Source organism: Canis lupus, chromosome 5 (genome assembly GCF_003254725.2).
Source record: "Canis lupus dingo isolate Sandy chromosome 5, ASM325472v2, whole genome shotgun sequence".
NCBI lineage: Eukaryota > Metazoa > Chordata > Mammalia > Carnivora > Canidae > Canis > Canis lupus.
Window position 1 is genome coordinate 19,501,188 of NC_064247.1, and position 27,770 is coordinate 19,528,957.

General features: G+C 42.2%; 2 protein-coding genes across 2 annotated transcripts in view; one reads left to right on the forward strand and one right to left on the reverse strand.

Annotated features, from left to right (window-relative positions):
• Positions 1-5,656: 5,656 nt before the first annotated feature.
• CLDN25 (claudin 25) lies at positions 5,657-6,579 on the reverse strand. Its single transcript, XM_025465797.3, has one exon. The coding sequence runs from the start codon at positions 6,531-6,533 to the stop codon at positions 5,847-5,849; it is 687 nt and encodes a 228-aa protein (XP_025321582.3). The 5' UTR covers positions 6,534-6,579; the 3' UTR covers positions 5,657-5,846.
• Positions 6,580-10,653: 4,074 nt separating this feature from the next.
• Positions 10,654-27,770, forward strand: part of ZW10 (zw10 kinetochore protein) — a 30,483-nt gene continuing 13,366 nt past the window's right edge. Inside the window, 9 exon segments of the mRNA XM_025465483.3 lie at positions 10,654-10,860; positions 13,819-13,953; positions 18,586-18,687; positions 18,885-18,962; positions 19,121-19,280; positions 20,531-20,587; positions 20,590-20,682; positions 21,158-21,349; positions 27,357-27,520. Coding sequence (XP_025321268.3) covers positions 10,756-10,860; positions 13,819-13,953; positions 18,586-18,687; positions 18,885-18,962; positions 19,121-19,280; positions 20,531-20,587; positions 20,590-20,682; positions 21,158-21,349; positions 27,357-27,520 — 1,086 coding nt within the window. The 5' untranslated portion in view covers positions 10,654-10,755.

The window sequence follows — 27,770 nt, forward strand, 5'->3', positions numbered from 1 at the left end:
TGGTCTTCCCAAATTAGCATTCAGATTTTAACAATAAGGACAGATTTCCTAGTGATGACCTAAAAGTGGCACTGTCACTCACTGAGTCATCATGACTGTCCCTGCTTAAGGAATAGCCAGATCTCCTCCCTGAGGCGAACAGGTCCCCAGCTTTCCTGATTTATAAATCACTGCTATACCAATGTCTCTTATAAAAAGATGTTATGAAAAGAATATTGACATCGGAATCTGACCTGAGTACAGATGCTGGCTGACCCTGTTTTCCTGGTCTATAAAACAGGAAAATACCTCGTAGTTATGTTTTAAGAGTCAAGGAGAAAAGAGAAGTAGCAATGACTCAGTGTGAGTAGAGCCCTAGATGCAGTTCTTGTAGGGAAATCTGTCTGGGTTGAGAATTTTAAGGGTTGGTGTAGCCTGTACAGGGCCCGCAGGTGAGTCCTAAGGAATGAGGCATATGTAGATGCCTAAGGGCCTCTGGCAAATAGAAGTGTTGGTATTGGCCAATCTGACGGGGAGAGAGGTGTTGAAAGGATATGTTGGATAGATAGAAAAATCACAGCATCCTCTATCTAATTCTTCCGTTTCAGATACATTTTTTTTCTTTAGTCATGTTATTTAAAGGCTTGAACTCGATAAGGTAGAACAAGTCAATAGCTTTCATTTTTTTCCACTGCCACTTTCCAATATAGTCCTACGGATCTCCTTCTTCCCTGCCCCTGATAGCATCCCAGGAAGATGGTATGGCTTTCTTGTCACGTAGGAGTATTAAAACAATGATTTTCATGTATTCCAGAGCCCAGACCCACCTAGATTGAAAATGTACTCATTCATTTTTAAGTGCTTCTCTTGGCTGAGTTCAGGCCGCCTGAGGGTCAGAGCCTAAGAGGAGGGAAGGAGCAGCAGAATGTTCCTCCACTCTCTCTGCTCCATGCCCCTCCTCCTCCCAACGTCTGGCTCCCCTAGAGTCTGGGGGAGGAGACTTTTTAAAAGAAGGCAAAGGATAGTGTCTACTTTTTACATAAAAACAGTAAATATTCTCTTGGTTCTCAAACATCCTTTGTTATGTCAGGAATGCGATTATTAATTAGCTCTTGTGTCAGGTATTTTATGGGTTCTCCAGAGAACCCTGTAGAAAACCTCCACGCTGTCCTTTGATGTGGCTTTTGGACCTCCTGGCTGACCTCTTACAGACCTTTTAAGTTCCTAGTTAAGTCATTCACCCCTCCCAACAGTGCTCTGAGACTGTGTCACCCAGGCTGCCTGCCCCGCATCCACTGGGGCTGTGGAAAGCTCACCCCCCTCCTCCCGAAAAGGCCAAGTGCAGCTGCTGCCTCTGTGCCCCTCTGGCCAGCCTCCTATTGCATACTGCCCTAGTAGGCATCAGGTACCCTTCTCTGCCTCCACAACACAGAGCAGGTTCTCTCAAGAACTTTCTTGGGCATCATCCTGAGGGCAGCAAGTGTGGAATGAGTGTGTTTCAGACACTGTCTTCCCTCTTAGAAAGAACCCCCATCTCTGTGTGGTTCTCTTGAGATCCATCTCCACCCTCTTCCTCACATGGATGGGTAGGGAACATCACAATACCCACCAGTTGCTATGAATTCCCTTCCAAGAATCCTCCCTAATGAATCTGTGCGCTTCTCTTATGTAGTCTGTTGGGTGTGGGGCTGGCCAGGTCGGCCCCTTCTTAGAAGCAGTGTGTTGAGCCTCTCTCTTTGGAATATGGGACACATAGCACCCATGGGACTTGACTTTGAGGCTTTATTAAAAATTCTGGGCAACAGAGAAGTCCATTCTACATTTTATAAACATGGATGGAATAGCAAAAAGAATGGCTTAAAAAATTAATCCATCAATTAGTAGAGTAGAAAGTGACTTCCAGGTTCTTTGTTTCTATGTTCGAGGCCAGTGACTACAAACATTTTCCTAACTGTCATAATTGTCTTAGTCCTGCCTGCTAAGACACATTACCATCCAGAAACTCATGAAACTATTTCTGACTTCTCTCCCATCCCAAAATGTGTCTAATCCACATTGGCTTCCCTTAGGATGCTTTCTCTAGATCTAGTCTCAGAGGCTAACAAGAGTAACCGATGAGTATTTTATTTTATTTTATTAAAGATTTAATTATTCATTCATGATAGAGAGAGAGAGAGGCAGAGACACAGGCAGAGGGAGAAGCAGGCTCCATGCTGGGAGCCCGACGTGGGACTCGATCCCGGGTCTCCAGGATTGCCAAAGGCAGGCGCTAAACTGCTGAGCCACCCAGGGATCCCCAACAGATGAGTATTTTACTAGAGGCCTTCTGGAATGCCTTATCTGCTAATGGTGAAATTTTCAGACCCAAAGGCAGGCTGTTGGAGAAGACAGCACTGAGACACATCCAATTCTAACAACATCAAATTTGAGGAGCCCCTGAGTTATTTTCGTACAATGCTTTGCACATAATAAAAGCTTTTGATTCGGAATTCTGATTGACTGATGTCCTTTGCTGTTTCTAATACACATGACAACACAGCTCTCTATGGGTAATCACAAAAAAGAAATGTTCCTAATGTTAGAATAATATGCCACACGTCTTTACGAGAAAAGGCTGAGTCGAAGATTAATTACTTCTATTTTTATTTCTCATTATTTCCCCTACAAAACAGGTAGATGAAAACAGTGGGAGTTGTAAGTGAAACACATCTTCCTCCTCAGACTCTTTCTCTAAAAGTGGATTTACATTTCCTTCTGGGAGTGACATGCTGTTGATTATTTGGGAATCAATCAACAATTTCCAACCCATCCCCATTTTTAAAAAATGCCTTGTGTCCTCTCTAAGAAGAATTAGGAAGACAAAATATTTTCTTAACAAATCTTTAGTTTGTAGTTTGTGGGGTTTTTTGTTTGTTTGTTTTGTTTTGTTTTGTTTTGGCAGTGGAAGCCATAATCACGTGCTGATGATAAGCATACTATTAGCACCTGCAAACATGGGATTAGGATAAGCGCTGTGAGCCACCAGCAGGAACAGGTGAGCCACCTGGCAACAAAAATCCTGTTTAGGTCTCAACAGAGCACAAAGGACAATATTTTTCTTTGTAGGTCTTTGATTTTTTTCTTCTGCTCCAGTGCTAGTTTTTTCTTTTGGTTTGGCAGATTGTCTCAGCAACCCATCTTCATGAAGCAATAGGATGGGGTGAAGAAAGACTGCCCTGGCATCAAAGCCTTGGATTCAAGTCGTGATCAGCTAATGACTCACTGTGGGCATGTTGCCCAAATGCTCTGAATCTCAATTTCCTCTTTAGCAAAACAAATAATATCTGCTCTCCCAACCTCAAAAACAACTCTCATGATGTGTTAAATAAAGCTACCAAGATACATGAAGATGTTTTATAAACTCTGAAACCCTACACAACTGTGTAATCGGGAAACTGGGGATGAGGTATGAGAGGAGAGGGAGTGGGTAGAGCTGTGGTCACCCGGGAGCTGAGTTCCTACTCCTGGGCACCTGCTCGGCCTCCTGTGGTCCCAAAAATAGAGACAATACTCCATAATGTGATCTACAGGTTCTGCAAGATCTGGCTCCTTCCTACCTCACTAACCTTGCCTTCTACACTCCTCTCTTCATCCAGAACTGCTCTCCATCCTTCAGCTTTTAGCCAGTTATCTCTTCCTTAGGGTATCCAGCCATGACTCCCTGACTAGGTTACAATTTCTCCAATTGCATGATCTTATAGAAGGATGTACCCTTCCAAATTCGTAAAGTTTGTCATGGTTACAATCTCCCTTTAGCAAATGATCTCTCATATTAATGTTTGTCTCCCTTATTTGCCTGTATTGGAGGGGGGGATAAATTTTGTCTTTAACCATTTTATTCCTGGTTCCTATCACAATGCTGGGTATATGGTAGGTGCTTAGTGCATTTGTTAAGTGAATGAATAAATGACCAGATGGATGAATGATGAGTCCATCCTGTAGATCCCATGCGATTCAAGTGTAACTCTTGGGTATTTGAGCCTCATTCCCGAGAGGGAGTAGTTGACAAAATGGGCATTGGCACCGTAGAAAGCCAGAATATGACTTTGGTGCAAACTGCCCTTTTATGCTCAGAAATTTATTTATCTAAGGTCATGGACTTAGATACATTTAGGCTTGTGTACATCAAGTGGACATAGACCTAAGGACATGCATCTGGAGAAAGTAAGACTCCTAGAGAGCACCCCACTCTGTGTAAGACGGTAAACGTTGCTGGAGGTAAAATTGCACCTGAAAAGATTCATTTTCTCAGGAAAACAACAAAAAACTCATGTTATTTCTCTAAGGAGGGAATTGGCTTGGCCTATGCTGGCAAACTTATGTATACTTGTGTTGGTGTGTGCATTCTTGCTTGAGCAGCAGCCATCTGAATATGCCAGGCTACTTGATGGAGAACAAGCAGTGCTGCCTCAGAGCTCAGCAGGTGAAGCTGGAGGGAAAGCACCAGCTTGGAGGGAAAGGCATTTCCCCAGCCCTGCAAGTAATCCGGCATGCCTCTGAACTTGGTGAAGTGACCTGCTTGGGGACATTGGGAGCCAGAACCTTTATTCTCCTACAGGAATTGTCAACTCTATCGACTGGTTAAGGGAGTGGGGGACAGATGGCAGTGAGAGAAACAGGGTGGGTAATGCATGGTGATTTCAGCTGACACACAGGTTTATGAGTAAGCATGAGGCTTCTCCTTGAGGACTTGCACAAATGCCTGAGAAAGACCTAGGGGTGAGGTAGTCAGCCTGAGGGCCTGGCAGAGCAGGTGGGACAAGCAAAGGAACTTGGATCATGGTCATGAAGGGGACTTTATTTGTAGCCACTGCCTGGGTAGATCTGCTGACGTTGGAGTTCCATTTTAAAGGATTTATAACGTCATTTTGTATAGGTAAAAGACGTTTCTGAGAAACTGCTAATTTTCTCCACACACCCACCCACATTGGGCACTTCTTGGGCACAGCCATTTGGTGGTCATTGATTTGCCTGGGACTTTCCTAGCTTTAGCATGGAAAGTGCCCAGTTCTGGGCAAACCAGGACAGTTGCTCACTCTACTTCTCATTCACACTGTTTCTTAACTTCATCCTGGGAAGACAGAGCTGACCACCCACAGCCTCATAATATAGCAGAAAGGGGAATATATCTTCCCTTCTGGGATAGTAAGAATCTACAAAACCACACAGATATATTGTGAAACCCCCCTTCAAATTGTGTACCTGAGGAGGAAAATAAACACAAGGAAGCTTCCTCTCAAGGTATTATCCTGGACCAATAGTTCGTTTTCATTTGCCAAGACATATTGTCCAGAATTTTTTTGAAGATTTTATTTATTTATTTGAGAAAGAGCGTGAATAGGTGGGAGGGGCAGAGGGAGAAGGAGAAGCTGACTCCCCGCTAAGCAGAGAGCCCAACTCGGGGCTCGATCCGAGGACCCCGAGGTCATGATCTGAGCCACAAGCAGATGCTTAACCTACTGAACCACCCAGGTGCCCCACAGCATTATATCTACAATGGCTGGTCACACTAGGTTTTTCCTATGATAGAAGCAATTTTGCAATATATTTAGTAATGAATCAGGTATACAATTAATGTTATTAGTTTAAAAACATTTTATACAAGTAAAATCTAAATGAGAAAAACACATTTGTCAGAAATTCTGCTTTGATTTTTCATTCTGAAGTTATGAATTACTGTATCACCAAGATAGCCAAATCCTTAACAAAAGGGAGAGTGACTACCACCCCCAAAGGAGGCAAATAAATGTAGAGTGGTGAAGGATAAGGAGGAGAAAGGATTCTTCTGACATTCCTTTATTCCAGAGATTCCGTGGAGGAGGCCGGTCCTAGATGAACAGGTTCCTAGGTCTTGGTGTTAGATAGAAGGAGTCACTGGACCTGTCTGCTGGGGCATAGAATGGTGGGACTGTAGGACCAGCCATCCGGAGAGAGGACTCCTCTTCTTTTCCCAGACAAGCTGAGAAGATGAGGAACAACCCGCCGAGGGCCAGGAAAATCCCAGCAGCCCAGCCCAGGTAGAGGGCATCTCCAAACTCCCAGCGAGGCACAATCTCAGGGATGCTGTCATCCCAGAAGTCTTGGATTGTGGCGTAGGCCACCCAAGAGACTGGAAAGAGGGTGGTGGCTGAAGCAGATGCTTCCAAAGTCCCTCCCAGGAGGCAAAGCCACCTCTTAAATACCCATCTGTTCCTGTACAACTGGAAGCATTCAGACCCAAAGCCAGAGAGCAGAAGCCCCAGGAGCCCCAGCCCATGGGAGGCTACCATGAGGATGCGGGATACCTGGAGGTCCTGGGGCAGAGATAAGAAGGACTCAAAGGCCTTGCACACGACAACTTCCTCCTGATTCACGCAGACCTCCCAAAGCCCCATGATCCAGGTCTCCATTTCGTTCAGTTCCAGATTAAGAGTCTTCCACTGGGGCAGGATGGTGGTGACACAGGAGCAGACCCAGCCGAGGAGAGAGAGGAGCAGCCCTCCAAGCTGGGCTTTCTCGCGGAAACTCCAGGCCATGGCTGCTCCCACTACAGTGGCAGAAAGCAAAGGACAGGTGGCTCGGTGACTGGTTAGCGGGCAGTACTTTTGGGGAGGCCCAGTGGAAGGTCATTCACATTTGGAGAGGGCTCTTGTTTCAGTTTTTAGGCAGCAGCTGAGGCAGGTGCCAGGAACTTGGCAATGTTGGGTTTGGGGGTGTGCCCAAGATGGGATGTGGGCGTGGGTTGTGGAGGAGGGCCCCGGGACAGGCAAAAAAGGCCAGACAGTAAGCCATCAGTATCTATATGATGAGTAAATTCATAAACTTGAAGGTAAAATCACTCCCCAATTCTAAGATGAGAATGATGTCCTGGGAATACACACTGATGTAACCTTTCTGGAGGGAAACATGATTTCATAATTCATATTTTAATTTTTTTAAGATTTATGTACTTATTTGAGAGAGAGAGAGAGAGGAGGGGCAGATGGAGAGGGAGAGAAATCCTCAAGCAGCCTCCCTGATGAGCACGGAGGCCCATGTGGGGCTCAACCCCGGGACCCTGATGAGATCATGACCCAAGCCAAAATCAAGAGTGAAACACTTAACCAACTGAGCTACCCAGGCAGCTCTCATGTTTCATTTTTATTTTTTTAAAGATTTTATTTATTTATGCATGAGAGACACACAGAGAGAGGCAGAGGGAGAAGCAGGCTCCCTGCAGGGAACCCCAGGATCACGACCTGAGCTGAAGGCAGATGCTCAACCACTGAGCCACCCAGGTGTACCATCATATTCCATACTTTCAAATATACTTTGACCCACTACCTTACCTCTAGAAAGTTAACTAATTTATTGTGAATATATACAAAGATCATGAAAATGTCTGTGGAGATATTATTGATGATTATACATTTTGGTTAACACTAGGCAGCTATTTTGAAGTGAGGTAGAAGAAATTTCAATGACATGAAAAATATTCTTGGCGCGTTGTTAAGTGAGACAGGCAAGTGACCAGTGTTTAGAGTATGTAGGGTACAATTTCACTTTCAAAAAAGAGCGTATATTTATATCTATGTAAATACATATCATCTACCACAAACTGTGAACCATGGTTATCTTAGTGGAAGGATTATGGATAATTTTTATTTCCTTGTGATTGCATATGTATTTGACGCATTTTACAAGTTAATATTTTTGTAAGCAGGAAAAAAGATGGAAAATGCCCCATCCAAGGAACCTGTCCAGACCCAGGATCTACCAGGAGGGTAGTGTTCCCTCCCCAACCTCCTGGGGCTGAAGGGCAGTAGTAGCTAGAGTAACTGGTACTCAGGCCTGCTTTCATTCCTATTTGCTGTTGCCAAGAAGCGCGTTCTGACAGGAAAGGAAATAATTTGCATTTACTGAGCATGGCTAAGTGCCAGACTTTGACTAGATACTTTGTCCTTATTTAATTTTCACACCACCACTGCAAAATACATGTTAGGTCATGTGCCAAGGTCCCCCAGCTGGTAAGCAATGGATCCAGCTCCTGAGCCGGGGGTTTCAGATTGTCACTTCGTGTTGTGGTCTCCAGGCTGCCACAGAGATTTCTTCTGCACTGTGCCTGCACCCTGGTGACACAGCATGTGGGGAGGGTTCATCTTTATAGCAAAACACAGAGGAAAGTTGAGATCTCTTATAACGAAGACATAAATGTTGACCAGTGTAGCCCCCTATTCATATTTTAACCTCCTAATTATCCTGTGGTGCCCTACGAAGTGGAAGCAGGGGTGTGGGGAGGGGAAGCAGGGAGGAAGGATCTAAGACAACATGACCTTGACTTTACCTGCATGATGTCTCAATACAGTCTGATCAGATTATCAGTGGTGTGGGGGGTCAGGGAGGTGACCAGAATCATCTTGAAGACCCTTTTTTTCCTTTTTAAAATATTTTATTTATTTATTAATGAGAGACACAGAGGGAGTAGCAGGCTCCCTGCAGAGAGCCCAATGCGGACTCGATCCCAGGACCCTGGGATCATGACCTGAGCCAAAGGCAGACGCTCAACTAGTGAACCATCCAGATGTCCCCCCTTGTTTTCCTTTTATGTCTTATTATAGAAAATTTCAAATATGTACAAAAGTAGAGCAAATAGAAAAAGAAATTTCATGTCCTACCACCGAGCTGCAGAAATTATCCACACATACCAATCATTTCATCCATGCCCACAGCCACTATCTGCATCCCTCCCTCCACACTGTTTTGAAGCAAAATGGGGGGCTCTTTCAAATTGTAGGCTCCTTCTGCTGCTTTTGTAGCAACCACATGTTCTAATGAACACAGGGGCAAAATATTATGCATCCCTGGGAATGCTGTCTGGTTGTACTATATTCATCCAGGTTTGCATTTTTTATTTTGGTTCTTGAATGCACAGGCATGCCACATGTGTATGAGATCTGATAGGTCAGGAGAAATTCCTTCAGGTGCTGCTCCTTATTCCCCTGCCTTTTCTCCAGAGCTTACTCTTTCTTTCTTTCTTTCTTTCTTTCTTTCTTTCTTTCTTTCTTTCTTTCTTTCTTTCTCTCTCTCTCTTTCTTTTTTATTATTATTATTTTTTTTTTATTTATGATAGTCACACAGAGAGAGAGAGAGAGAGAGAGAGGCAGAGACATAGGCAGAGGGAGAAGCAGGCTCCATGCACCGGGAGCCCGATGTGGGATTCGATCCCGGGTCTCCAGGATCGCGCCCTGGGCCAAAGGCAGGCGCCAAACCGCTGCGCCACCCAGGGATCCCCTTTCTCTCTCTTTCAAAAAGATTTGAGAAAGAGAGAGAGAGTGCATGGTAGGAGGAGGGGCAGAGGGAGGGAGAGAGAGAGAGAAAGAAAGAGAACAAACCTCAAGCAGACTCCCTTTTAAGAGCAGAAGCAGAGCCTGACTCAGGGCTCAATCCCATGGCCCTGGGATCATGACCTGAGCTGAAATCAAGAGTTGAACACTTAACCCACTGAGCCACACAGGTGGCCCTTTCAGAGCCCTTTCTTGACAATTTGTGAAAATCTGTGAGTTGCGAGACATAAAAACCTGTGAACTATGTAGGAGATCAAGTTAGTGAGGGAAAACAGAAGCCATTCATTTTATTATTTTTTTATTTATTCAAATATTCATTCATTCATGTTGGCATGGACTATGTGTGTGTAGCAGTACCACTCCATTCCTGGGACGCCTGGGTGGCTCAGTGGTTGGGTGCCTGCCTTCAGCTCAGGGGTGCTGCGGGGTGATGGGGTCCTGGGGGGTGCTGGGGGGGTGCAGGATCCAGGGTGATCCTGGAGTCCTTGGATCGAGTCCCACGTCGGGCTCCCTGCATGGAGCCTGCTTCTCTCTCTATGTCTCTCTCTCTCTCTCTCTCTCTCTCTGGGTCTCTCATGAATAAATAAATAAAATCTTAAAAAAAGAATCATCATGTACATAGTATATTGTGAATATCTTTCAGTATGTAATACATGCAAATAAGAAACAATTTTTAAAAACTTTTGATAAAGTCGATTTGTAATGTCAGAAGGCTGTCAAGTATCTTGTTCTAGTCTACACGGTTCTAATGATATTTATGCTTAGGTAATAGAAATAATATTAATATAAATATGTATTACATAGAAAAAATACATGTGTGTTTGTTACACAGATACATGTAGTATCTGCACAGAGATTACGTAATCTATGTACTTAGATTGCATTGTAAACTCTGCAGCACGAAAGGAGTGCAATTTAGACTTTCATTTGCAGGGTGATGCCGCTTGCTTTGCACACCTCCAGAGGGCGCTGTTCATACGGACCCTGATGGACGCTGCAGCCCTCAAGGGTGAATATTTCACAAAAAAAAAAAAAAAAGATCAAAGTGCGTTCCTCGGGTAGTCTCGCTGGATACATTTCACAGGTAAACGCTCTGAAGTTGAGAGAGGTTCATTTACGGCCGGTTTTTAAGTAAAAAGATTTCACTTCTTTTAGGGGAAAAACTGGCGGGAAACGACACACTATTTGAAAACCACCAGGGAGGAAACGCGTCTTCCCCAGTTTGCCAACTACGGGACACCGTGGAAATTCCACGCTAGGACAGTCGCGGTGCCTGCCGGGAGTTGTAGTGCGGCCGCACCTTCCGAGCGGCGGTCTGGGCAGCTCGAGACTCAGTTTCCCGGCAGTCCGCGCGCCCACGCCGCCGGCGGGCCCGGGCTGCTGCTGCGCTGGCGGCTGGAGAGTGACCCGGTCGCCGTCGGTTCCGGGCGCGGCGATGGCCTCCTTCGTGACGGAGGTCCTGGCGCACTCGGGGAGGCTGGAGAAGGAGGACCTGGGCACTCGGATCAGCCGCCTGACCCGGCGGGTGGAGGAGATCAAGGTGAAGGCCCGGCAGCCAGGGGCTGGCGGTGAAGGGACGCCGGGTGGGTCGGCGGAGGGCCGGGGAGAGGCGTGGGCGCTGAGCGCGGGCCGGGTGTGAGCCGAGTCGGGGGAGGCTCAGCCGCGAGGAGTGCGAGGTGGGAGGGCTGCGGGCTGTGTGGACCGGGGAGCGGCTCGGAGGGGGGCCCCGGATCCGGTCGGGGGGAAAGGAGGCGCGGACGCCCCGCACCGAGGGGAGGGGAGGGGAGGGGAGGGGAGGCGGTGCCTGGGGGTGCTCGGGATGCTCGGGATGCTCGGGATGCTGGGGGTCCTGGGGGTGCTGGGAGTGCTAGGGATGCTAGGGGGTGCTCGGGGTGCTGGGCGGTCCTGGGGTGCTCGGGGTGCTGGGGATGCTAGGGGGTGCTCGGGGTGCTGGGGGTCCTGGGGGTGCTGAGAGTGCTAGGGATGCTGGGGAGTGCTGGGGGGTGCTCGGGATGCTGGGGGTGCTGGGAGTGCTAGGGATGCTGGGGGGTGCTGGGCGGTCCTGGGGGTGCTGCGGTGTGCTGCGGGTGCTGAGGGGTGCTGCGGGGTGATGGGGTCCTGGGGGGTGCTGGGGGAGCTGAGGGGTGCTGGGAGGTGCTAGGGATGCTGGGGGAGCTGAAGGGTCCTGGAGGAGCTGAGGGGTCCTGGGAGTCCTGCGGGCTCCTGGGGGAACTGCAGGGTCCTGGGGGGTGCTGAGGGAGCTGAGGTGTCCTGGGGGGTGCTGGGGGTTGGGGCTAGGATGCAGATCGGCAGGCTGGGCTCCGGGGATTGGGAGGAAGACAGGAGACCAGCAGGGCAGGTGGGACTGGAAGGTGGGACCCCAGGTGTCCAGGGAGGGAGCATGTTGAAGGCTAGAAAGGTGGACAGGACCACTCCCTGATCTGTGTTCTCCTCCGCCCACTACTTTTTATACCTTTTGCTGAGGAATAAAATAGCTTTGGGGAGAATTGTTACCATTCTCTCCTCTGAAATTTATGTAGTTCCAGTCTATCCACATGTTGATGAAACTCAGGGCTTCATCCCCCAGTCGCTTGAGGCTGCTCTGAGTGTTGTAAAACATTTGCAAAGAGCACTTCAGTGGACCCTGCTGTCTGGAGATTGATACAGACACAAAAAGCACATTGCTAGTCGCAGTTTCAGTTTCGCTCTCTCTTGGTATCCTTACCTTGCAAGTATTTGCCCGCATCTTTGTTGCTTTCGTTTAAAATTGTGTGCACGCCTCTAAAGTCTGGATTTAAGGGAGCAAGTCTGCCACCCTATAATAAAGGCACAGGAAGTAGGTCTTACAGACAATGAGATTTTATAAAAATGGTTTCCTCACCTGTACGTACTCATGTTGTGAGCATCTTTTCTTTAACGGGCTTTAGGATTTTTCACTACTTTATTATTATTATTATTATTTTAAAGATTTTATTTATTTATTCATGAGAGACACACAGAGAGAGAGGCAGAGACACAGGCAGAGGGAGAAGCAGGCTCCACATAGGGAGCCTGACGTGGGACTCGATCCCGGGTCTCCAGGTTTAGGCCCTGGGCCGAAGGCAGCGCTAAACCACCGAGCCACCCGGGCTGCCCTTCACCACTTTTTAAATGGTGGAAAGACTATTAAGCTACCTTAGCATGGCACTGAAGGCTCCTCCTGTTCTGGACCTTTCACTCAGTTTCCTTCACCAACTTGGATTTTCACCCAACTGGCAATTTATTTCTTCTCTTCTCTTTTCTTTCTTTCTTTCTCTTTCTCTCTCTCTTTCTTTCTTGATTTTATTTATTTATTCATGAGAGACACAGAGAGAGGCAAAGACATAGGCAGAAGGAGAAGCAGGCTTCCCACAGGGATCATGACCTGAGCTGAAGACAGACGCTCATCCACTGAGCCACCTAGGTGCCCTTGGCAATTACTTTCTATGCTCCAGACTCAATATTTTTCCTGGTTCCCAGATTTTGCTTATGTTGGTACTTCTCCACCATTACCTGTAGTATTTCTATCTTTTTTTTTTTTTTTTTTTTTTTTTTTATGATAGTCACACACAGACAGACAGAGAGAGAGAGAGAGAGAGGCAGAGACACAGGCAGAGGGAGAAGCAGGCTCCATGCACCGGGAGCCCGATGTGGGACTCGATCCCGGGCCTCCAGGATCGTGCCCTGGGCCAAAGGCAGGCGCCAAACTGCTGCGCCACCCAGGGATCCCTCTACCCATTTTTCATGTCCCATCTCAAATCTAGTTTCCTGCACGAAAAATATCTCCATTTTTTCCTTAAACAGAGGTGATCTCTTTCTCATTTGTGTTTCTGGAGGATATGAACGCTTTTTCTGTATTACATTTTTATATTCCGGTAACTTAAAGTATTTTTCCTACTTTATATTCTGGTTACTGAAAGTATTTTTCCTACTTAAAAATAACTTATTTGTGGGAAGGCATAATTTTTTTCTGGTATCTTCCAAAGCATTCAGTGCAAAGTATTCAATAATTTGTTTATTGATGAAGCTCAGATTAAATTAGAGTTTTAAGATTAGGCCTTAAAATTTTATAAGCAAGAAGATAGAAATTCATAAATTGAAGTATACAGATTGTAGATTTAATTTATCATTTTGCTTTTCTCGTTGCTATGTGATTAAATTGGTGGCTATAGTCTGAGCTAGTCTAGTTCAATCTGGGAACTTCTGGCTTCCCCCTTTCTTTTCCAGAGTTTGTACAACTTTTGGGCACTGGTGGAATTTGGTGATCACTGTCTTCTTGCATCCTAATAATGCTATAGAATCCTTAAGGGTGAGAGAAATGTGTTTTTCAAGAAAACCATTGGCTTGGAGGAAAAGGGAAGGGGTGTGGGTAACTGGCAAGAAGACTCCCACATGGAGGATTCCTTATGGAAGACAAACAGTGTATTTTTAATAGAGTTCTCCACTCATCTTACTGTAATTCTTCTGTGTTATATTATAGGGTGAGGTGTGCACTATGATCAGCAAGAAGTATAGTGAATTCCTGCCTAGCATGCAGAGTGCCCAAGACCTGGTTACCCAAGTGGATAAGCTGTCTGAGGACATTGACCTGCTGAAATCCAGGATAGAGAGTGAGGTAAAAATGGTTCATTACATTGGTTAGGTTTGTAGGGTGGTGGTTCAGCTTCCTGATTCTTAAGACAATTCAATTCTGTGTGTAAGTTTTCAAGACCTCACTGTCATTGGTAAATGGAAGTTGCATTAGATAATTTTAGAGTAACTTCCAATTTTAAAATAGAAATATTTTCCAAAACTATAGTTTAAATGATTTTCACAGTAAAATTTTAAAGCTATAATACTAATGTCATGCATTTGAATAGCACTTTGTAAATCAGAAAAAAAAAATCTCAGAATTTTATTGTCTTCAAAATAAAGCTCTGGATCATTTGGCCTTTCTCTAGTCTCTTAGTTTAAAATACTTTCATCTCTTAATGATCAACATTCTTTTATATCTGTAGCTGGCCTCCACACATTCCCACTTCAGCATAATCTTGGTTATTTGGCCTTCTTCTGGAAGATTGGCTTGATTTGCCAATTACAGCCACTCTGCTTCCTGTCATAAAGCCACTTTATCTGGATGCCTAGAGAATTCTTGCCCTCTTGTACCATGTCACTGTGTAGGGCCAGTGCTTGCTATTCTTATGGAAGGTCTGGTGGGGTTTAGAAATGCTTATCATGTTTGCCAGAGTGCGGTTGTCACAAAAAGAAGTAAACCAGTCTGGAAACAAAAATAGTCACTTTAATTTCAAAAACATTTTTCACATTATTTCACCAGGATTTTTTTTTCCTGTACTTTATTTTAAGGAAACATATTCATTTGAAGGAAGTAGAGCTGATATTAAACAGGTATAATCTTAGAAGCCTTCTACATCTACTGCTAAATTATTGGACAGGGCTCATTGATACCCTAAATCAAGATGGTGAAGTGTTTTCAAAGTCCTCAAGGAAAGACATCCAAGTCTTTTCTCTATGTGATAGTTACTAAATAAGGAAAGTGAGCAGATATGTTTTTCAAAAGTTCTATATGAAACTTTAATCATAAATGGGGATTTCTAGTTACCTAGAAAATCTGTTTAATAGGCAGTTCATCAATAATTCTGATTAAAGATTTTAATAAAAATAAATTTATTACTCTACAACTCTGGCACAGTTCAAATAATACTTTGAAGGTATATTTGTAATGAGTTGATTGATCAGTGAATCAAAAGTGTAATCTTAGACTGTACTATTAGAAATGTATTAGAAACGAGAGTCAGGTATTATCTGTACCTTTCCCTAACCAGATTATGATTGGTGAAATTTATTCAGTTCTTGTTTTTATTTTGAAAGGTGCCTTGTCTAAATGAGGAGGTTCACGCCTAACCATTTTGTTGTTGGAAGAACAGTGAAAGAAACAGAGGGTATTTAGCCTTAGTAAGATTCAAGCTAATGGCTGGAGAAAGAGAATGAGATTTATTAGGTAAATATTATAAAGTGATTTATTTAGTCATTTCATATACTTATTGAGCATCCACAAGGTGCCAAATACTGTGGTAGTTACTGAACAAGAGAGCTTTGTGTTTGTTTGTTTGTTTGTTTTTTTAAGATTATATTTATCTGAGAGACAGTGCATGCATGAGCAGTGGGGAGAGGGGCAGAGGGAGAGGGACAAGCAGAATCCTGAGCCGGGAGCCCGATGTGGGACTTGATCCCAGGACCCTGAGATCACGACCCATGCTGAAGGCAGATGCTTAACCAACTGAGTCACCCAGGTGCTCCAGCGAGTTTTTATTTCAAAATGTGACTCTCATGACTAAAATAGTATGATACACATTAACTAGAAATAATTCAGTTACAGGGGGAGAATACAGCTAATTTGGCTTCCTGTAGGAAGTACTATCAGACCAAAACCTGGAGTGATAGGTAGTTAGACAAAGAGGAGGGAAGAGTATTTTAGGTGGACATAGGGGACAGCATTGCAGAGACATAGATGTAATGGAGAGATGTTGCTTTTGGAGAGCTGTGGGGATTCCCCATGACTCGTGTTCAGCGAGGAGTGTGGTGGGAAGGGACACAAGAGAATAGAAAGGTAAGCAAAGACCTTGTATATGGTTTGGCAGTGTGGACATTATCTTGATGTCTCTGGAAGCCATCGAGGATTTTAAGCAGAGTGATGACATCAGGTTTGGATTTTAGGAATCCCATTCTGCTTGCAGTTTGAAGAAAGGATGGGGGCCTACTCTCAAGTCAAAGGCAGTGAGAATGGAGAGGAGGATGAGGATGAATTCTAGTGACATTTAAGAGATGGGATCTTTGGGACTTGATGTGGGGAGTGAAAGACGGATCTCCAAGGATCCAAGGATCATGGAGAACAAGGTCATTGATATGCCATTCCCTGAAACAGAATCTAGAGAAGGAGTAGTAGGTTTTTGTGGGGGTACCTGTGGGATATTCAAACGGAGCTGCACGGTTGGAGTGTATTAAGATGAAGGCTAGACTTAATGAAAAGAGAGGAGAACCTGGGTGGCTGTGTCGGTTAAGTATCTGCCTTGGGCTCAGGTCATGATCCCAGGGTCCTGGGTTCCTGAGATGGAGCCTTATGTCTGGCTCCCTGCTCAGAGGGGAGTCTGCTTCTCCCTCTGCCCCTCCCCATGCTCATACTCACGCTTGCTCTCTCCTCTGTCTCAAGTAAATAAATAAAATCTTTAAAAAAGAGAGACAGACAGACCTTGAAATGCAGCAGCTCAAATAGCTTTTGAATTGTAGTCGTCTAGGCTTCCAGGCTGCTTCTCCACAGTTCTCAAGAACTGTGAAGGGATGTGAGGTGTTTGTTAAGATTTTATTATTTATTTATGAGAGACACACAGAGAGGGGCAGAGACACAGGCAGAGGGAAATAGCAGGCTCCATGCAGGGAGCCCAATGTGGGACTTGATCCCAGGACCCCAGGATCACGCCCCGGACCGAAGGCAGGTGTTAAACCGCTGAGCCACCCAGGGATCCCTGGGATGTGAGATTTTAATCTACTTGCAGGTTAGCCTGCCACAATTTCATGGATGCTACTAGAAGACATGAGACTCCTTGAGTAAGAGATGGACAATTGATTACTCACAGCAGTGGGCAGACTGAACATTTTGTACAGAGGTTAAGAACAAAGAGGGCACGGAGGACACACATCTGTTTTCTTGACTCTGACTTGGAAAGGGTGCACATCTCTGCTGCTGTATTTCATTGGTGCTGCTGTATTTTTCCCATGGTCACATTCCACTGGGAGAGGCTACAGCATATAGTCTCATTGAGTAGCCCTGTTACTGTGGGAGAATGGAGAAATGGATTTTAGTCAACAGTTTGCATGTGCACGTCACCCATCCATACATGTGTTTGGAGCTTAGGAGAGTAATGGGACTTGAGATAGGAGTCCTTAAAAGCAGAAGCCATGAGCCACTGATTGTCCAGAGAGAATTTATAGAGCAGAGTTTCTCAACCTCGGCACTGTTGATATTTGGGGCTGGATAGTTCTTTGTTATGGTGGACTATCCTCTGCATTGTGGGGTATAGAACAGTATCTCTGGCCTCTACTCACTAGATGCCAGTAAACTTCAGTTGTGACAACCTGAAATGTCTCCAGACACTACCAGATGTCTCTGGGTCCCTGGATGGGAGGGAGGCAAAAAAAAAAAAAAAAAAAAAAGAAGAAGAAGAAGAAGAAGGAGAAGGAGAAGAAGGAGAAGAAGAAGAAAGATTGTTTTTTGAGAACCACTGGTTCAGAATAGGAAGAGGGTCAGAGAAAGAGCACTGTCAATATGTATGAAGTGGTCAGAGGGAAAATGAAGTTCCCCAAAGAAAATGGCCAGAGAACTAGGAGGAAAATCAATGGAGAATAATTTCAGAGAAGTAAGGAAAGGAAGTAACTGTACTGATACATAGTTGAACACTGATGTTGTATGCTTTGGATTTCACAAGGAGTTGATTGGTGTTTGGGGCACTGTTTTGGAATAGTTTTGATGGAATGATGCGGGTAGAAACAAGATCTTGGTGAATTGTAGAATGAATGAGGTGAGAAAGACAGTATGGATCATTTCTGCAAGAAGCATTTTGTGAGAGAGAGGAGAGAAATAAGGTAGCCACTGAGAAATAGGGGGTTGCTGAGATGGAGGAAGTTTTTCTCAAAGATGGGGGAAATTTTAGCGTGTTGAAGCCTGAATGAAGAAGCCTTGCTGTAGTGGGTATTCAGTCAGTGTATATTTCATGAATGAAGAATGAATAGGAAGAGGTAAGGATATAGAAAATAGGAATCAGTAGTGTACAGTTCCTGAAAAAGGGAAGACAGAATTGGAGGTGGCTTCAGATTCAACATAAAATCTAATAGTTAGAGCTATCAGCTGTAGAATGAGTTGTCACTTGGCAGTGAGGATACCCAGGTGGATGGATGAGCTCTCTGATGAAAAATACTGCTTAAATTAAGGTTAGGTGGTAACACGAGCCTGTTATGTTCATGGCAGTGGGTATTGCTGCATAAGATAATGGTTTGGACTAAGTGGACTAGGACCGTTTAAGATCTCTTCCTAATTCATTCTGTGATTTTTTGTTGTTGTTATTCCTATCTTAACCAGCATTTAAATTTCAGCATGAATTATGTTCACATAATAAAGCTTATTGATTAGCCATAAATGTTTTATTTCTTAGATATAGTATAGCTTAAAAGCACTTATCTTTGATATGTGGATTAGGTTCGCCGGGATCTTCATGTATCAACTGCTGAATTTACAGACTTGAAGCAACAGCTGGAAAGAGACTCAGTAGTCCTAAGTTTGCTTAAGCAGCTGCAGCAGGTCAGTAAACTCAACTCAAACTTCAGTGTTTTGCTGGTGAGAAAGTCATTTTTTTCCAATTGGTCTCATTATTAAATGTGTATCCCCCTGATTCTAAGGTATTTTTTTTTTTCAAATTTTAAAAACAAATAAGCAACAGACTTGAAATTATAGGATGTATAAAACGAAATACCTAATGACTATGCTTATCGTTTTAGTTTTCTGCTGCTATTGAAGAATATAATTGTGCATTAACGGAGAAGAAGTATGTCACTGCTGCTCAGTGTCTGGAAGAGGTACTAAATGCTTTCTCCACAGTATAAGCAATTAGCACTGTTCTGTTCTTGTTTTTAGTAAATTTTGTGTTCCATGTATCCCTTATCATTATACAAATATATTCTCATTGCCCTGAGTCCAGATGGAATGTCTAACGATGATTCCATTTCATTGCCAGGCACAGAAATGCTTGAAGTTACTAAAATCTAGAAAATGCTTTGATTTAAAAGTGTTGAAATCTCTCAGCATGGAGCTGACAATACAAAAACAGAACATACTTTATCACCTTGGAGAAGAGTGGCAGAAGCTGATTGTATGGAAGTTCCCGCCATCAAAAGGTGCTGCTGACCTCAGGTGGACTGCTTTGCTTAATCTGCCTGAACCAGTGTGGCCTCTGAATATGTTCTAAATACTTTATATTGGTGGATAAGGTTGTTTCATTTATCAGCCTGCATGGACTCCTCTGTTCTGCAGAATGCTTGTTAGGATCAACTCACCTGGAAAATGTGTCCTCACTTTACTTTCCTTACATCTCTTTATCCCCGTCACGAGGAAGGAGCACAGGAGGGGAAGATGATTGGGTGGATGGGATTCACGTGATGAGGGTGTAGTGGAGGAGGTGGTAGCAGTTTAAGACCACACAGTTTCCACTGCTTTGTAGGTACACCCATTCCCAATAGCCCTAATCCCAGCAGCTTACCTTGGCTAGAAAGCTTTGAAAAGCTCTTCAACCATTTTTTCTCTTGGTGAGGAAAGAAGACTGGGGGATGTCAGTAGGACAGCGGTTTGGTGCAGTTTTTTTCAGTCCTTGCAGAAAAAAATGGCAAAATCATGACATAGGGGGTGCTTTGCAAGATGAAGAAATAGGGTTATTTTGGTCCTGGCTTTTGCTTTATGCTGCTTGGCTCTCAGCCTCTCTGCTCACTTGTAGGTATGAGTCTTCTTTGATCTGCTCTGAGAGTATATATAAAGGACATGCCATTATACCTGTTATATTTTCTAGCATTGAATCTTGAAATTTAGTTTGTTTCAGTCTACCCACCCCCTTTTCCATATCCACTTGGGCCTCCAGATTCATTGAATATGTGTGCGCATATATAGACACACACACGTATGTATTTTGGACATTTTGAAGGAAGTAATCCAGAAAATTTTGGGTAAATTTCCAAGTGGACTTTAAGAGAAGATAGCAGTCATATAATTCTTTGTTAAAATACACCCTTGTAATTAGGCAGGGTATTTTCTTTCTTTACTTGGTAAAAAGAACATTAAAGAGATCCTAAGTGAGATTAGGACCCCACTCGTCATTCCTTTTACCTCCATTCAGTACATGTATAATAAACAATTTATTTAGGCACATCATTTTGCTTTTTCACTTAGTTTGATTCTTTGAATATACCAGAAAGTCATTTCCTGTTTTAAAGTGATGCCAAGGACATGTATGTCATAATTAAAATTTGGTTGCATTAGAAGTGTATTGTAACAAAACCACATATTTAGAAATCTCAGTAGAGAATGACCCCTGCGGAATAGAAGTGAGAATATCTTGTATTGCTGAGACAGCTGATGTTTTCCCCCTTTTTCTTAGATACCAGCAACTTGGAATCTTTCCTACAAACAGAACTTCATTTATACATTGAACAGTCTCAGAAGAAGAGAAGACCCCTGTGCCACCAATCAGTTCTGTCCTGTTGGCATTTTCTATTCTTGAGGAACTACAAATGAAGCTTAAATCATTTGGTAAGGCATACTATGTGGTTTCATTTTCATGAGATCTCAGAAGGTTCAGTGTTAAAGGAATGACAGAGAGGTTTGTAAAATTATTCTCTAGGTAATATTGATGATGAAACCTAAGGTTTGGCTTTGTGATTCATCAAATGGAATTCTTATAAATACTACCCATTTTATTAAGGGCTTGGATCCTTTCTTGTCTTTCCTTTTTTCCTTTCTTCAAACCAGCTACTGCTATTTATTTAATTTGACTTTTTGAATGATTTAAATAAAAATCTGTAGACAAAAAAAAAAAAAAAAAATCTGTAGACAGCCTGGGAAACGTCAGTGGGAAAACCTGCAGTGCATGAGTGGTGTGTGATGTCACAGTATAGGTATTTTTATTATTAGGTTCAAAGAATTTTTTTGATATGGTGGGGGGGCATGCTTGCTTTTTAAAAGTTTGTTCCAGTGATTTCTGATGAGTGTTCACACAATTTTTCAGGTCAGCTGCTGCTGAAGTATATCCTTAAGCCTCTGGCATCTTGCCCATCCCTTTGTGCTATTACAGAAAGGCAGCCTAACATCATTATTATTCGTTTTGAATCTGTAATGACTGACTTGGAACATCCGTCACCATCTGAAGTTTTTGCAAAGATCAAACTGGTACTGGAAGTGCTCCAGAAACACCTTCTAGGTATGTAGCCCCATGGTAGTGCTTTTGTATTTTTATATTTAGGAAAAGTCAGTATTGTTTTTAAAAGTAAGTAATATTTTAAAGTAGATAAAAATGCCCCCAATCTGAATATATAGAGGATTGGAGGGGAGTAAATTATGCCACAGGAGTAAAGTTATCACCTGCTTACTTCATGCCCTGTTTTACATTCATTCTCCTCCCTGTATTGAAAATAGGGTCACCAGTGCTACCCCGGATTCTGCATTTGTAATATTTAGTTGAATTCTAGGATATATTTCTCTCACTGGACTTTTAGTAATGTCACATTTTGGGACTTTTGCTTTAATTATGGGAGAAGCAGAGGTGAATTAAGTACTGTTTTTTGTTTTTTTTTAGAGAGGGAGAGAAAGAGAGGTGGGGAAGGGGCAGAGAGAGAGAGAGAGAGAGAGAGAGAACTTAAGCAGCTCCACTCCTACTCAGTCTTTTAACCCTGCCATCTCATGACCTGAGCAGAAATCAAGAGTCAGACACTTAACCAACTTAGCCACCCAGGCGCCCTGGACCAAGTATTGTTTTACATATTTCAATAGGAAAATCCCCATTAATCTGATAGAAACAAACTAGATTTAACATAAGAGATTACATTCCATCTTAGCCTATTTGTTAGATCTTTGTATATTCACAATTGAAATAGCCAGTTTCTGTATTGCTTTGAATAATTTTTTTGGTTGTTATACTATTAAAAATAAAGTATTTCTGGTATTTTAATACTTTTTAGTTATTTGACTTACTTTTTTTTTTAAAGAATTATTTATTTATTTAGACTTATTATGCTTTTCTCAGTTGTCTTACTGAATAGTCAAACTTTCTTGCTGTAGAAAAGAATTTTAAAATGCTCTTGGTGTTTGTATGCCTTCCTGGTGGTCATTTAATTTACTTATTTATAAAATAACTTCTGTTTAAAGAAAGGAATTGGTTCTAGTTTTAACAGTAGTAGAGAAGGAAAAAAAAGTCTTCAGACTTGTATAAACTGCAGAAATCCAAGGTATTTTTCTTGTGCCTTCAGTTAGGGACATAATGCATAGGAAAAGAATAATAGGTCAAAAATATGAATAGTCAATTCACAGAAGAGAAGGTGCAATTTGTTCATAAACAAAAATAAAAATGTATTGCTTAACCTCCCTAGTAGGGGAATGGAAATCACAGTATCAAGGTGAACTTTCATCCTTAGGTAGGGCTGACATTAAAAGATCTGTATGAGACACTTCTGGTAAGAAAGTAGAAAGGGGGATCCCTGGGTGGCTCAGCGGTTTAGCACCTGCCTTTGGCCCAGGGCGTGATCCTGGAGACTTGGGATCGAGCCCCACGTCAGGCTCCCTGCATGGAGCCTGCTTCTCCCTCTGCCTCTCTCTCTCACATGAATAAATAAATAAAATCTTTAAAAAAAAAAAAAAAAGAAAAAGTAAAAAGGTAGTTTCTTTCAGTGCTTTTTATGAGTGCCTTGTAGAAAATAATATGAAGCTCTATTATAGTATATATATATATATATATATACACACACACACACACACACACCCACACACACACCCCTTTGACCTAGTGTTCCACTTTTTAGTTCTTTACAGAAGTGATATCAATAGGTTATATGTTTGAGTAGTGTTGTATACTTGCATACTGGACTGTGCATCATTTGGGCAATAGTTACATAACATATGTTTGAGCCATACTTGGTACATTCTTTTCTAGGGAAAAGAAATGAAGCAGACATGGAGATGTTGGCTTAAGAGATGGCTATGATTTGTTTGTTTTGAAGATTTTATTTATTTATTAGAGACACAGAGAGAGAGAGGCAGAGACACAGGCAGAGGGAGAAACAGGCTCCATCAGAGTCTGATGTGGGACTAGATCCCGGGTCTCCAGGATCATGCTCTGGGCTGAAGGCTGCACTAAACTGCTAAGCCACTGGGGCTGCCCTATGATCTGTTTCTAAGTGACAAAAAAGTTAAGTTTAAAATCTATGGCATGAACCCATTTTTTTAAAGATTTATTTATATTTATTTATGCTAGACATAGAGAGAGAGAGGCAGAAACACAGGCAGAGGGAGAAGCAGGCTCCATGCAGGGAGCCGACGTGGGACTCGATCCTGGGACTCCAGGACCCCGCCCTGGGCCAAAGGCAGGCACTTAACCGCTGAGCCACCCAGTGATCACCGCATGAACCCATTTTTATAAAAAAGAGAGCAGTCCCTTATATGAGAATTTTATTGATTTGCTGTGGCCGCCATAACAAAATGCCATAGGCTGTGTGGCTTAAAGAACAAATTTATTTTCTCATAGTTTTGTAGGCTGGGAGTTCAAGATCAGGGTATTAGCAGATTTGGTTTCTCCTGAGCCCTCTCCTTGCCTTGCAGACAGCCTTCTCACTAGTCTGTCCTCTGTAAGAGTGCATCACTGGTGTTTCTTCGTCTTCTTATAAGGAGACCAATCCTATTGGAATATGACCTCTCCCTTATGACCACATTTAATCTTAATTATCTCTTTAAAGGCCAGGCCCTATCTCCAAATCCAGTCACATTGGGGGTTAAGGCTTCAACATACAGATTGTGGAGGAGAGTGTACAATTCAGTCCATATCAAGTACGTGTATGTGTCTATATATATATATATAGACACACATTTTTTAAAAAACTATAATAGAAGAATACAAACGAAAATGATAGCATTGGTCACTTGGGCATGGAGAAAGAAGCTTGTGGATATAGAGAAAGAAAAAAGAAAATTGAGCTTTTTCTTTATAAATCTTAGTGGTTTGGGACTTGTCATAACAAGCAAATTTTGTTCTTGCCATGAATGATTTTCTAGAAAGTATCGATTACACATTTTTACCAAGGAGCAGAAATTCTGAACATACAAGTAATTGTAGAAGAAATTTGAAAGGTTATCAAAGACTTGCCACTAAAAAGATCACTAGTCAGGCACAGAGAGTTTATACTCATTTCTGTGTATACTTCAAATTATAAATAATCCCTGTGTTAATCAAACTCTTTCGGTCAATAGAAAAATATGACTATGTCCTACGTTAAGTTTTTAAAAACTAGGATGGGGCACCTGGATGGCTCGGTCAGGACCTCAGGGTCCTGGGATTGAGCCCCATGTCAAGCTCCCTGCTCAGTGGGAAACCTGTTTCTCCCTCTCCCTCTGCCTGTCTGCCCCCTGCTCATGCTCTCACACTCCTTCCCTCAAATAAATACATAAATAAAATCTTAAAAAATAGAAATAAAAAAACAAAAGCCAGCATAAATAATACCAAAATGTAATAATGATAGTTTACACCCAGAGAAAACACTGTAGAACAATTTTACCTTTGGGTTTTAAATGCAAACATTTACAAAATGTAGTAAATTAAAAATCCAATATCTTTAAAAAAGAGACCTTAGGGATCCCTGGGTGGTTCAGCAGTTTGGCGCCTGCCTTTGGCCCAGGGTGTGATCCTGGAGTCCCAGGATCGAGTCCCACGTCAGGCTCCCTGCATGGAGCCTGCTTCTCCCTCCTCCTGTGTCTCTGCCTCTCTCTCTCTCTCTATCATAAATAAATAAATAAATAAATAAATAAATAAATAAATAAATAAATAAATAAATAAGTAAGTAAGTAAGTAAGTAAGTAAGTAAGTAGTAAGTAAGTAAGTCAGTCTTAAAAAAAAGGGGGTGGGGGAGACCTTGCTGGGGTGTGGGGTGCCTGGATAGCTCAGTGTTTGATTTTCTGCCTTGCTCACATCGTGATCCTGGGGGGTCCTGGGATCGAGTCCCACATCAGGGTCCCTGCAGGGAACCTGCTTCTCCCTCTGCTTATGTCTCTGCCTCTCTCTGTGTCTCTCATGAATAAATAAGTAAAATCTTTTAAAAAAAAAAAAAAAAGAGCCATTGCTTATTCTAGGAGTGCAAAGGTATTTAACATAAGAAAGCTATCAACCAGTTTATTATGTCATCATATTAAATTGTATTTAATAATAGATTTCGTATTAAATTCCATGTCATTAGATATGGAAAATATGACAAAATTCAGTTACCTTTTTTTAATAAAAAACTAAAATAAGAATAGAGTACTTTTGAACAGTATAGTGAAATATGTATATTTGCTGAAAATGTCTCAATATTGTTTACTTTATTCTCTTTTTTAAAAAGCAGATTTGTTTTGCTCTGTGTTAGTAAATTGCAGCTGCCATTTATTGTGAAATGTGTGATGTTCTCTTCCAGTCTTTTTTTTCCCATGATACTATTCATTTTTACATCTTCACTTAATTCTTCATCGGTAGTATACCTTGTCCATGGTTATTTTTCTTAAATTTAGAAAAATAATTATATTATAATTACAATTAGCATTTCAATTTAATTGCCTTTTACAGTTTATCTAGGTACCAGTGTAGCTTGTGCTGTATGCATAAGTATTCAAATAAATGCATTACAGTGTTACACTGGTGCATAGAAAAAAATAATTAGAATGGAATGGATCTGTTTACGCCGACTAGCTTGGTGAGGTATTCATGTGACGTACTAGAAATGATGTGTGCCTGCCTCTGACATGAGCACTACAGACAGCATAATAGCTTACATGGTACAGTAGCTAAAGTGATGTTGCAGTCTTACCGAAACAACGAAGTTGTGCTTAACAAAACTACTTTACACTGCTTCCTTTTTTTCTTTTACTTCAAAATTTTTATTCAAAAGATATACATGTCCCATGTACCCTTCAGCCATTTCCCTCAGCATTAATATCTCGTCTACCTTTAGTATAATACCAAACCCAGCAAATGGACGATGGTCCAATTCAACAGAGCTTATTCAGATTTCACCAGTGTTATCTGCTCTCATTTGTGTGTGTGTATAGCTCTGTGTAGTTTTATCATACGTAGGTCCACATAGCCACCACCATAATCAAGATATGGAACTATTCTATTGCCACAAGCTGCTTTGTGTTCTCTCTTTATGATCACATACCCTGACTCCCATTTTTTAAAAAGATTTAATTCATTCATTCATTTATTCATTAATTTAGCAAGCACACAAGCAGGGTAAGGGGCAGAGGGAGAGAGATGCAGGGCTTGATCTCATGACCCTGAGGTCATGCATGACCTGAGCTGAAATCAGGAGTCAAGTGCTTAACTAACGAGCCACCCAGGTGCCACTCCTCTTTGCATTCATTTTTAAACTGAAATAGATTAAAAAATCTTAAAAATTCGGTTCCTCAATCATACCAACCACATTTCAAGTACTCAGCAGCAAAATGTGGTTGGTGGCTGTACAAGTCTAGACTTTAGACATTGTTAAGACTCTCAAGGCTCTGAGATAATATGTTTACTTTCTTTTAAGGTTCTTATCCTCTAAGGTCGGTGAATTGGGACTAGGTTAAAAATAGCTTATGTCTTTTATGGTTCCTCTTCCCTCTATGTTGGCCACTGTTTCTTAATTATTTAATTAATTAATATATTTTCAATAATTCCATCCAAATATGTTGGGGGAAATAACCACCATACAATATACTATAGAGGTATTGAAGTATTCTGTTTGCTAGGTTAGTTATCATGCTGTAATGTAAGGTGTTTTTTGATATTTCACTTAGGATAAACATGCTGCTCCTAGGCAAAGATGACAGAGGATGTTCATTCATTATTAAAGAACTGGGATTTTATTGAAGTGAGTTTCAACTTGGTATGCAGAACTTCGGAGTGCTTGTCGTGTAACTCGATCGGTAGATTTGCAGTAGATGATTACTGTATGATGTGGATGGCTTAATACTTTATTGTTGTAGAGTACAGGCAGTAATACAGTGCAGATTGCTCAGTTCAGCAATGAGACTAAAGTAATAATTGTGTGCCATGCTTTGTCCCACGCAGGCAGTTGAGATAGCTGTAGAATGATCTGTGCTGTTTTCTTCCCCATGCTAAAATTTCTAGAATTCTAGAAAACTAGGAAACTTGAGAATAATCTTAACTGTGAATGGCGTCTTGTTTAAAATTTTTTTGTTTGTTTCAGATTTACCTCTTGATACTGACCTAGAAAATGAAAAAACATCTAAGATCATATTGGCTGAGATGCTTGGTGACATGATCTGGGAGGACTTGTCTGAGTGCCTCATTAAAAACTGCTTGGTTTATTCTATCCCAACTAATAGCAGCAAGTTGCAGCAGTATGAAGAGGTGAGTGCAGATATATTACAGAAGGTTGGAAGAGACTGTAGGTACCTATTGGTATCTTTTGTTTTTCCTTGGGGACCTTTTGCACTTTAGTGAGATTTTTAAGGAAATTATTAATAGGGAGTGAAAGCAAATTCTCTATTACTTCATTTCTCTCCCTACTTTCTACCTTTTGATTGGGAAGTATGTTTTCTTTTTAAGTATATTTTCATTAGTAAGATACCTTTGGAAAACAATTGTTCTTTTATACTTG